General features: G+C 35.1%; 1 protein-coding gene across 1 annotated transcript; it reads left to right on the top strand.

Moving 5' to 3' along the window:
- The first annotated feature begins 440 nt into the window (after positions 1-440).
- On the top strand, positions 441-1,382 carry LOC149259759 (uncharacterized). The gene has a single exon (XM_089377077.1). It carries the CDS (start codon positions 605-607, stop codon positions 1,172-1,174), a length of 570 nt encoding a protein of 189 aa, XP_089233203.1. The 5' UTR covers positions 441-604; the 3' UTR covers positions 1,175-1,382.
- Positions 1,383-12,136: the final 10,754 nt, after the last annotated feature.

Below are 12,136 nucleotides of genomic sequence, written 5' to 3'. Positions count from 1 at the left end.
CAAATTATATCCCTCAAATTTATAATTTTGGCAAATATGTGTTAGAATTCAAATAAAATTCCCCAGAAAGAAACTCCAAAACTCAGAACAGTTTAACGTAGGCGGTGTAAATGTAGATGAACAGTGAAAGCTCCGAATTATATGACGAATAAAATGCCACATAGGTAATGCCTGCCCTACCTGCACGTGAAGCGGCAGGAAACGGAACTCTGGTGTCCGCTAATGTCATAGTCATTCATTCATAGCATCTTCATGTATTTGGAAATATCATCAGATTCACGTGCGTCCTTTTCCTCTTGACCACACCGAGGTTGGGATGTCTACAATCAATCGAGCACAACCATTGGAATTGCTATCATATACGAACTATAGCATTGTAGAAAGGAGTGCGATACAATGACAGGTCGGTCCGATTTACAGAATATATTCACACTCCAATCAAATCCTATCTTCGTAAATCCGACCTTCTCCTTCAGCAATCGATAACACATATATCTCCACCATTCGATAACCCTAGTGGAGATCTTTCAGCGATTGTTGGGAAGATTTTTTCCGTTTAGCTGGAAGTGTCAGAATATAAATACCTTATCGATCGCTGCATAAAATGGCCAACCGAACTCTGCTCATTTCCGGTAACTTTCCATTCCAGTCCATTAGCTCTTCTGTTGTGAATTTGCAATTCAGGTCATGTAACGTGATTAAGGGGAGTACTGACCGTCATCCATTATCTCACCACGATTCGATAATGGCGATGAACTCGCCACAGAGATCAGGATCCTCTGGGAAGAAGGGCGCTGTTTCACGGGAAAGTAAGGAACTGTATCGATCCTCTGATGATCAACTCCCTGTAATGAGATTGTTTCGGAAGTTCGTAACAGGAGCAGGCGTATTAGTAGAATGTACCCACCGTGGCTGCAAGCCGGTATTTGAGGAGGAGGATTCCAAGTGCCGGGTGCCTCATGAGTGGCCACCATTCGAGAATATAATGAGCGATATTCGGCCAAAGGAGTACGCTGTGTTTGGATCGAAATTAGGAAGAGGGGGCCTCGCAGAAAAGGGTATTGAGGTGAAGGGTATCCAGCCGATTATTGAACAAACTGGAGAGAAAGAAGTAGTTAATGTTGTGGGGATGTATGCTTCCTTTCTGTGGGCGACGGAAGAAAGCCATGATTAGGAAGCGCAAGAAACCTCATATTATATTACATATGCGCATTAAACATCATATGTGGATATGTGGATTTCCTCATGCCTACTTTTTAACTTCATTTCATCAGCTCAAGTTTCTGTGTACTCCTTTCCCTGCGAGTAGAAATTCAACGGTGGTATTTGTATATTTTTCCATTGATGGGGATAAAATTTTAGGAAATTTTTCATGATTTGTTTATCTGTGCAAAAGCTTTTGGATATCTTGTATCGGATATTTATATTAGGCATTTCATGAGTTGGATATTTGTGCAGATCTTTTTGAAGATCTTGAGTATCTGGATCACTTATTGAAGGGTGGAATTTTGACATGTCTGACATTCTTGCCGAACTTTAATTCGTATTTTGAATATCTTGGTTATATCAAGATTGATCTTGGATATTGTGCAAAACATTTTTTAGTATCTGGATAACTTATTGAATGGTGAAATTTTGACATGTCTAAAATTCTTCCGGAACTTTAATTCGTATTTTGTACTTTGCTTGGTATTTTATTAATTTGGTTGTTTTTGTTAAAGAACTTTAATTCGTATTTTGAATATCTTGGTTATATCAAGATTGTTCTTGGATATTGTGCAAAACGTTTTGGAGTCTCTGGATGACTTATTGAATGGTGGAATTTTGACATGACAAATTCTTCCCGAACTTTAATTCGTATTTTGTACTTTGGTTGGTATTTTATTAATTTGATTAATTTTGTTATTATATATATAAAAAGAGAAAGTGTTAATGTTGAATAGATTTTTTTTGGTTGATAAGTGGGTGAATCCTGAAAATCACTTTTATCTTGTGGTTGAGAGGTCACAACTCAGGGGCATCTAAGCCGTCAAAGTCACCCGGTGGCCTAAGCCGCACTAGCGGAAACCATGCTAGATTTTTTGGTTTCGTCGAGACTAGAACCGATGACCTTTGCTTACTGAGCGCCTTAACAACGCGTTTCTTCATCGACTATTCTAAATCTCTTTGATAGTTAATGTTGAATAAATTAATATGACTATATAAATATAATGATCTTATAGATATCACTTTATGGTAAACTTCAACGCATTTATTTTATAACATATTTCACATTATTAAAATTAAAAGAATTTATGGAAATTTGTTGATTTTGTTATTTGATTAAAATATTACTATAAATTATATATATGGTATTGCATTGTATTACATTATATTTATATAGACAAAGGATGTATTTTAATTTTAAATATATTAAGTGTTAATTTTCAACATATAATTATATAAATTTAATGATTTGATAAGTATTGGCTTCTTGTAAACATTAAAATATTTACTCTAATATATATATGAAACTATTAAAATTTTAAAAATTCATAAAAATCAACTCGTATCTATCTATATATATATATATATATAGGGTAAACACGTAAAGGGGATTTGAACCTTGAATCTTACAATTTACATAATATTTTATTCAGTGAAATTGCGAATTGAATTTTCCTTGTGGACTAGTTTCTTATTATTATTAATATTAATTATAAAAATAATTAATATACTAGTTAAATATTTGTAAATTTAAAAAGCACACATAACAAGATTTTTAACCAAGATTTATTCATTTAATCATGGAGATTCTTCACTTGTAAATATGTTTCCTTACAATTATTAACATTTAATCTCTGATCACTACTAAAAATATATTAACTTTTAATATTTCATGGAGGTTACATAGGCATGTGTATTTTGGAATAGGGTTTCTAGAATTTTAATTCAATTATCAATAATTATTAGATTGATGAGATGATTTTAATATCCATGGAATATTCTAAGATATTCATAATAGTATACACAAATTAAAGATTGAAATTTATCTTCAAAATGATTATGTTTTTTAAATATTAATTAAAAAATGTTATATAAACAAGTATCATATGAATTGAATTACTATATTTTAGGTATGTGATATTGATAAGTCATGATAATGCCACATAATATTGCAATAAATCCAATTTATAAATTAAAAATCTCAATAATAAAACTAAACTAAATTTCTAAAATTAAGAATCTTTGTTTCATATTTTTTAAATATACCTATCTATAAATTATATATTGATTCATGTTATAATTAATAATAAAAATAAAATATATATCTATATATATATGAATAATACATAACAAAATATTAGATACTTATTATCGATTGAACTTTATCAATATATATAGATATAATCCTCTCAGAAAAATAGAATCCTGCTTTCGTTTGAAGTTTGAACATTGAAAAATCGATGTTAAGCCGTAAATTTCGAGTGGGTGCTGATCCTCCGGTCGACTCTTGGGAGAGGCCAGAGTCGTGTCGAAGTAAGTTTGAACATTGAAATCGATGTTAAGCCGTAATTTTCGAGTGGGTGCTGATCCTCCGGCCGCCACTTCGGACAGGCCAGAGTCGTGTCGAAGTAAGTCTGTATGTGCGATGTCATTAGTCTGCATGGATTATTGACTATCTCCCGCGTTCACATGATACATTAAAGTCGTTAGCATCTTCATCTCCTTCATCATTTTTCCAATTTACAGATATGTAAATGGGGCTCGCTTAACTAGATATGTAAATGGCCTTTGCTTAACTATTTTATGTTTTGGAAATTTGGTAAATTAATTCAACACCATCACAAACTCAAGACTTTACTTAATTATTTGGAAATTTTGTAAATTAATCAGCACCATAAACTCAAGACTTTACTTAATTATTTGGAAATTTTGTAAATTAATTCAACACCATCACAAATTCAAGGCATTGCTTAATTATTTTATGTTTTAAGATTTTTTGTGTTCATTTTTATTTAGGTAAATAGATTCTCACAAACTCCATGATATTTTAATTTTACAAATTATATGATTCAAACTTATTTTAACATCATATTTACAAGATTTGGAAAAAATTTGAAAACTCCAATTCTTGAGATAGTTACACTAAGGTTATGCTCTAAATTATATGATTAATGAAATGCCACATAGGTAATGCCTGCTCTACCTACACGTGAGCAGGAAACAGAGCTCTGGTCTCTGCTAATGTCATATTCATTCATTCATAGCATTTTCATATATTTGGAAATATCATTAGATTCATTCATGGCATCTTCATGTATTTGGAAATACCATAGGGTTCGTATTCAGATTCACTTCCTTCCTTTTGCTTTCTCCACTCCGAGGTTAGGATGTATGTTTCCTTTCTCCACTCCGAGGTTAGGATGTCTACAATCAATGAGAGGCAATCGAGCACAGCCATTGGAATTCCTGTCGTATACAAAACATAGCATCATATATCAATTACAAAGAATTGCAACGCCACAATTATAGGTCGGTCCTATTCCAAATTGTTACCAAAGTGTTTACAGTACAGTCCAATCAGATCCTATCCTCGTAAATGTTAGAATTAATGAAGAATAGGTTATTGTTGTTACGTAGTTGTGCATTCTACTTTTCTTAGTCATTCAGTTCCTATTTTTTAGGGATATGATTTGTTGTCCCTAACAAAATGTATCTATTTATTATTGGAGATTAATGTGAAGCTGGTGTGGCAATTTGCTTGAAGGATCTATTTGTGATCTACACCTGTGAGCTCCTCTTGTGTTGGTTTGTCATTTCACGTCTTCCCTGTGCAACTCTTGACATGGTATCAGAGCTGCAGGACTGTTAATCCTGTAAGCTGAATGAGGGCGCGACTGTAGCAGAGTTGTCGCGAGATTTGAGTGGAAAAGTGTGATGAATGCACTGTAACCCTTCTCACACTGTCATTTTGGAAACTCGGCGCGAGTTTTTGGTGGACCATCGCGACTCTGACGTGTACAGTTGCGAAGAGCTTCGCGACTTCCCCATGGATAAACGTGTCGGTTGTGCTATGTGGAGGTTGATAGAAGGTTGTGTGTTTGCTTTTATCTAGGACGCTGCCAGCGACATCAACGAGGAGAATGTGCAGGAGGTTGACAATGTGCAGAAGGCTAACGATGCTGCGAGGAAGACATTTCATAAAAACTGCATAACCCCTATCGTTGCGCTTCATGAGGTCTGCATGGAGACATGCATGGAAGTCGAGGAGACTGGACCGTGTCAAAGAGGAGGCCAGATCGCTAATAGAGCTGCAAGGAGGACTGTGGCGTGAGAGCTGAATGTAGCGAGGAGGCTGGAGTGGACTGCCCCATCAGAGTGAGATCTGCCGTTGACTTTCAGAAGGTAAGATCGCTCAAGGTCGTGGAGGAAGTCGTGAGTTGCGTGTGAAGCAGAGCCGCAAGGAGGAGGTCATTTTTGTTGTGTGTGTTGGCTACGCGGACCTGTAAATTTATTCACTCACAGTCATAGATCTATCCAAAGGAGATCTAGCAAGCAACAGAATTCTACAGTCCTCACACACCTAGAAAGCAGTGATTCCGGCAAGCAGCGGAGTGTGGAGAGGTCGTAAGGCACAACTCCTCGGGTGGTAGTTTGAAGCGAAAAGACTATATTATCTGATCTTACAATCTGTGGATACGATGATATTGAATATGGCTTGTTCATGTGCCATTATCTGTTGAGGTGGCCCCTTGCATAATTAAAGTTTTTTTTTAAATCTTTAATTAAAAAATCTAGGGTTTCTTTAAATTATTTGTGTAAAGGGGGGCAATTTTTTAAGAAGATCTCAGCTTTGTTTAGTTTATTGAAGATTTTGTTCATTCAAAATGAATAATCAAATTCGTGAAGATTATCTCAATGAGAGTAATAAGCTTGATGGTTCCAATTACCCCAATTGGAAGTTTAAGCTCCAGACCCTGCTTGAGGGATAGAATGTCTATGTCATTGCCACCAGTGATGAGGTCAAGTCAAATACTGCAGCTGGTGAATCGAATACAACGATTCAATACTGGGAGGAAAGGGAGATGAAGGCAAAGGTTCTCCTCAAGTTATCAGTCAAAGATTCTGTCATCCCTCACATTCGAGAGTGCAAGACAGCGAATGACATATGGACGATTCTCAAAGAAATGCATGACATCAAGAACACCAGTCGAACCTTGTACCTCAGGAAGAAGATTCTCTCCATCAAGATGGAGGAGAATGAGTTTGTTTCTTCATTCATATCCCGGATAAAGGAGGTTAAAGACAAACTAACTGATATCAGTCAGACTGTGGCGAATGATGATCTGGTGACAATTACCATGAACGGCATGACAGATGATTATCATATGTTTATAATGTGATGGAATGCAAGAGAAAATCCTCTAGGCTTTGAAGAGCTTACCGGGATCTTGCTACAAGAAGAGGAAAGGAGGTTGTCTCTCAAACCTCAAAATCTAGATCTTGCATTGATGACAAAGTTCAAGCCAAAAGGGAAAGCAATGGCTGATTAGAGGAAGCGCAATGTATCACAAAAAAGGACACCGCAAGGTATGACATCGCATAAACATGACTCTACTCCTAAATGTTTTTATTGTGGTAAGATAGGCCATATTGCTAAATTTTTCCATAAGAAAGGGATAGATGGAGAGAGGTACAAACAGAGAAGACATGCAGGTCATTTGGCTTATGCAGATCATAACCAGGATGTCAGATTATTTATGGTTGAGACTGCACTAGCCACTGAGGAGGATGAATCAGATATTTGCTTCGTAGATTCTGGAGCCTCCTCACATATGACAGGTAAAAAGCAATGGTTCAAAATTTTTAGAGAATCCAACACTGGAGTAAAAGTATACCTTGGAGATAATAGAGGGTACGAGATCAAGGGACATGGAGACGTCCTTGTCACTTTTCCTGATGGAAAGATCAGGAATATATCTGATGTGTGGTATGTTCCTAGTATTGAGAAGAACCTGATTTTTGTATCAAAGATTACAAATCAGGATATCAAGGTAGAATTCTTTAAATCTCATTGTATTATTAAATACTGCTTCGACTAGATGAAGCCTATTGCTACAGGTATCCATATAGTAGGACTCTACAAACTGGATGTGAAGAGTACGCCACAACAAACATTGATGTCATCAAATAAGTCTGCTAAAAATTTGTGGCATTAGCGACTTGGGCACATCAATTTCAGTGACCTTCTTCTGTTGCAGAACAAAGGTATGGTAGATGGTCTTCCTGTTTTGAAAAAGTTGCATATTGATTATGAAGCATGTGCATTCGGTAAATAGCACAGAGATGAATTTGCTACAGTTAAAGATAGGAAACGAAGGGATACACTCGAACTTGTACACACTGATTTATGTGGCCCTATGCAGACAAGATCATTAGGTGGGGCCTACTATTTTCTAATCTTTGTTGATGATTGCACAAGATTCACATAGGTGTATTTTCTTAGATAGAAGAGTCATGCCTTTGATTATTTCAAGCAGTTCAAGAATGTGATTGAGAAGCAGACAGGAAAGTTCTTTAGGATTCTTCGATCAGATCAAGGTGGAGAATTCAAGAAAGGGGATTTCAACAAATACTGTAAAGATCATGGGATACAGCAACAGTTTACAACACCTTACACTCCTCAGCAAAATGGAGTAGCTGAGAGGAAAAATAAAACACTGGTGGAGTGTGCTTGTAGTATTTTGAAAATTAAGAATCTAATTAATGGTTTTTGGGCAGAAGCTGTTAATACTGCAGTGTATTTGAAGAATAGGAGTCCCACTAAAAGCCTTGATTATAAAACTCCTTTTGAAGCTTTGTTTGGCTTCAAGCATGCAGTAAGTCATATTAGAGTATTTGGTTGTAAAGCTTTTGCACATGTTCCTAAAGAAAGCAGGAAGAAGTTAGATTCAAAAGCCATTAAATGTACCTTCATTGGATACTACAATGAGTATAAGGCTTATCAATTGTTTGATTCTTCTACTCACAAGGTGTTTGTTAGTAGAGACGTAGTATTCCATGAACAGTTTGATGATGAAAATCTTGTTCAAGGTAGTGAAGAATGGCATGTACGATCACTTTCAGATGAGGATGTTGAAACAGGGATCAATCAACAGCAACAACAACGACAATAACAAGATAAAAAGGAGGAAATTGAGTTCAGTCCACAAGGAGAAGAACAAATCAGAATAGTTGACACCCCACCACTCAGGTGATCTAGCAGGCCAAAACAGTTACCAGCTCGGTATAGGGATTGTGTACTCATGACTGGTATGTTAAAGATTGCGAAACCTTCTAATTTTTATGAAGCTAGTACGAGTTCTGAATGGAAGGAAGCAGTGAAGGAGGAATATGAATCTATTGTTAGGAATAATACTTGGGATCTAGTAAAGCTTCCTCATGATAAACAACCCATAGGTTGTAGATGGTTATTTAAGTTGAAATTTAAAGCAGATGGGTCTATTGATAAGTATAAAGCAAGGTTGGTTGCAAATGGGAATTCCCAAAAAGAAGGTATTGATTTTGAGGAAACATTTTCCCTTGTTGCAAAATTAAATACCATTAGATTGATTATTGCTTTAACCACTAAGCATCATTGGAAAATACATCAACTGGATGTTAAATCTGCTTTCTTAAATGGTGATTTAAAAGAAGAAGTATACTTAGTGCAGCCTGAGGGGTTTGTTAAGAAGGGAGAAGAGCACTTAGTATGTAAATTAAAGAAACATTTATATGGTTTAAAGCAAGCTCCTAGATCCTAGTACGACGAAATTGAATCATTTTTCCTCATGCATTGTTATAAACGGAGCAAACATGATCCTAATTTGTATATTATGTTTAATGATGAAGGGCTGATAGTGTTGATTTATTTATATGTAGATGATCTGATCATGACAGGGAGTGCAGACAATCTCATTGAAGAAATCAAGCAGCAGTTATCATAGAAATTTGAGATGAAGGACCTTGGAGAAATGCATTACTGTTTGGGTCTAGAAGTTTGGAGAGATTCAAGCCAACATTTCTTATCCTAGGGTAAGTATGCTAAGAGTTTGTTGACTAAATTCAAAATGGATGAGTGTAAGGATGCATTTTTGCCTTTATAGCAGAACATCAAACTTCAGGTCAATGATGGTTCGAAATATGCAGATGCAACATTGTACAGACAGTTAGTTGGTAGTATTATCTATTTGACTACAACAAGACCAAATCTAGCTTATGCAGTGTGTGTTTTGAGTCCTTTCATGACTCAACCTCATGAGAACTATTGGCTTACAACGAAAGGAGTACCGAGGTATCTGCAAGGAACTTCAAACTTTGGTATTTTGTATTCTGACTCATTTGATGTTAGCTTGACAAGTTATACAGACTCTGATTGGGCGGGAAATTTAGATGATAGAAGATCAATTACAGGTTACGCCTTTAGCATTGGGTCTGGGGTCATCTCTTGGTGTAGCAAGAAGCAACATACTGTAGCCTTATCCTCAGTAGAAGAAGAATACCAAGCTATGTGTGTAGCAGCATGTGAAGCAGTTTGGTTGCGCAGACTTCTACAAGATGCAGGAGAAGAACAGACAGAAGCTATGGTTATCAAATGCGATAATAAAAGTTCAATCAAACTCGCTTACAATCCTTTGTTTCATAAAAATAGTAAGCACATAGACACTCAATTTCATTTTGTTAGGGAAAAGGTGCAGTCCAAAGAGATTTGTGTTGAATATTGTTATTCTTGTGATAATATGGCTGATATATTTACTAAGCCTTTGGGAAGGCTGAAGTTTGAATTGTTTAGGGACATATTAGGTGTGTTTAAGAACCCGTTCTCCATTAAGGGGGAGTGTTAGAATTAATGGAGAATAGGTTATTGTTCTTATGTAGTTGTGCATTCTACTTTTCTTAGTCATTCAGGTCCTATTATTCAAGGATATGATTTTTTGTCCCTAACCAAATGTATCTATTTATTATTGGAGATTAATGTGAAGCTGGTGTGTTGTTTTTCTTGAAGGAGCTCCTGCTGATCTGCACCTGTGAGCTCCTCTTGTGTTGGTTTGTCATTTCACGTCTTCCGTGTGCAACTCTTAACAGTAAATCCCCAACTTCTTTCTGAGCAATTGATAAGTTGATAATATATATCCTCACTGTTGGATGATCCTAGTGAAGATATCACTAAACGATGTTTGGGAATTTTATTTCTATTCAGCTAGAAGTGTTAGAATATAAATACCTGATCGATTGCTTCATAAAATGGAAAATAGAACTCTACTAATTTTTGGTAACTTTCCATTCTAGTCCATTAGGTCTTCAGTTGTGAATTTGCAATTCAGGTCATGTAACGTGATTAAGTGATTAAGGGAGTATTGCCAGTCATCCATTATCTCACCTCGATTCCATAATGGTGATGAATTTGCTGCAGAGATCAAGATCTATGTTTCACGAAAAAGAAAGTAAGTAATTGCACCTGTTGTGTGGGTTAGGCACACCATATTAGACAAAATAATCCAAATTTGGGTTGCGAGCTCACTTGTGCAATATAGGATCATCTATTTAGGAATGATTGGGATCATCTATATAGGTTCAATTCTCTCTACTCACTATCATGATGAGTTTTGATCTAATGACCAATAGTTTTGATTTTGAGAATGAATATTCTGTCTTGAACCAATTCATATATATATAATAAGTGAAAAATATTTTTATATTTGGTATGGAAAATATACATGTTTGATTATGGAAGACACTTCATATATATTTAAATTTAATACACTTACATACACATTAATATAGTATAAGTGGAAATTATTTTTATACTCTATATGAGAAATATATATGTTTTTGGTCCTGGAGAGACTATTCAATTTCAACAATAAGGTGAAAAATACTTTTATATTTGGTATGAAAAATATACATGTTTTATTATGAAAGACACTTCATATATATATTTAAATGTAATACACTTATATACAAACAAATATAGTACAAGTGGAAATTACTTTTATATTCTATATGAAAAATATATATGTGTTTGGTCCTAGAGAGACTATTCATTTTCAACAACAAGGTGGAAAATAATTTTATATTTGGTATGAAAAATATACATGTTTGATTATGGAAGACACTTCATATATATATATTTAATTATACTACACTTAAATACACACAAATATAGTACAAGTGAAAATTACCTTTATATTATACATGAGAAATATATATGTTTTTGGTCCTAGAAGGACTATCCATTTTCAACAACAAGGCCTAGTGTGATTACATCAAAAACTTATTATGTCACTCTAGAGAGTTGAATAATTAATTTATATATATATATATATTTCATTGTACTTTATAAATTAATTTGGGTTATTTGAGATGGTTAGAAGGAATGAATGAGATATCCCCATCTAAATTCCAATCTTGCAATTGACATGATAAATTTTGATATAATATACATATTCCTCATATGAAATATGAGGACTTCCAAAATTAACATAACCACATATGAACTTAAATATGATTAACATATGGTTTAAATATGAACTTAAATATGATTAACATTGTTGTAAGAAGAGCTTCGGCGTAAATCACATAAAGAGAGATCTTTGTCGACGTGTTTCGAGCCAGCAAGTGTGGCTCATCGTCAGAACAAGTTGAAGAAACAAATCCAGCTTTGCAAGTTAAATACTCTGAGCAGGGCCTCCAACAGCTATCTAGATCAACGGCTACTAGCCGTTGAACTAGATAGCTGTTAGAGGCCCTTCTCAGACTATTTAACTTGCAAAGCTGGATCTGTTTCTTCAACTTGTCCTGACGATGAGCCACACTTGCTGGCTCTAAACCCGTCGACAAAGATCTCTCTTTATGTGATTTACGCCGAAGCTCTTCTTACAACTATTATGGATCACCGAAGTCTCAATTTAATGATTAACATTGTTTATTTATTTGAAAGCAAAAGATTATTTCGCTACCTTTCCATATTAAGCCATTGTATTACAAGCATGAGCTACGCACAATGAACTGCACGCCAAGCTCTGTACTCCTGCACTATTTTGTGTGGAGGTGCGAAACATTTAATAACCCTGGTTGTCCAGATCATGAGAACTGATAGATTTTAGAATGAAAA

This window comes from Pinus tabuliformis, chromosome 6 (assembly GCF_031772625.1).
Source record: "Pinus tabuliformis cultivar Carrire ecotype Pingquan chromosome 6, CPIR1, whole genome shotgun sequence".
NCBI lineage: Eukaryota > Viridiplantae > Streptophyta > Pinopsida > Pinales > Pinaceae > Pinus > Pinus tabuliformis.
Note: the sequence above shows the minus strand (reverse complement) of the source record. Positions and strands in the feature narration are given on the sequence as shown.

Excerpts from the sequence above, each read along its gene's own strand:
- LOC149259759 (XM_089377077.1), top strand. The coding sequence starts at position 605 with ATGGCCAACCGAACTCTGCTCATTTCCGGTAACTTTCCATTCCAGTCC.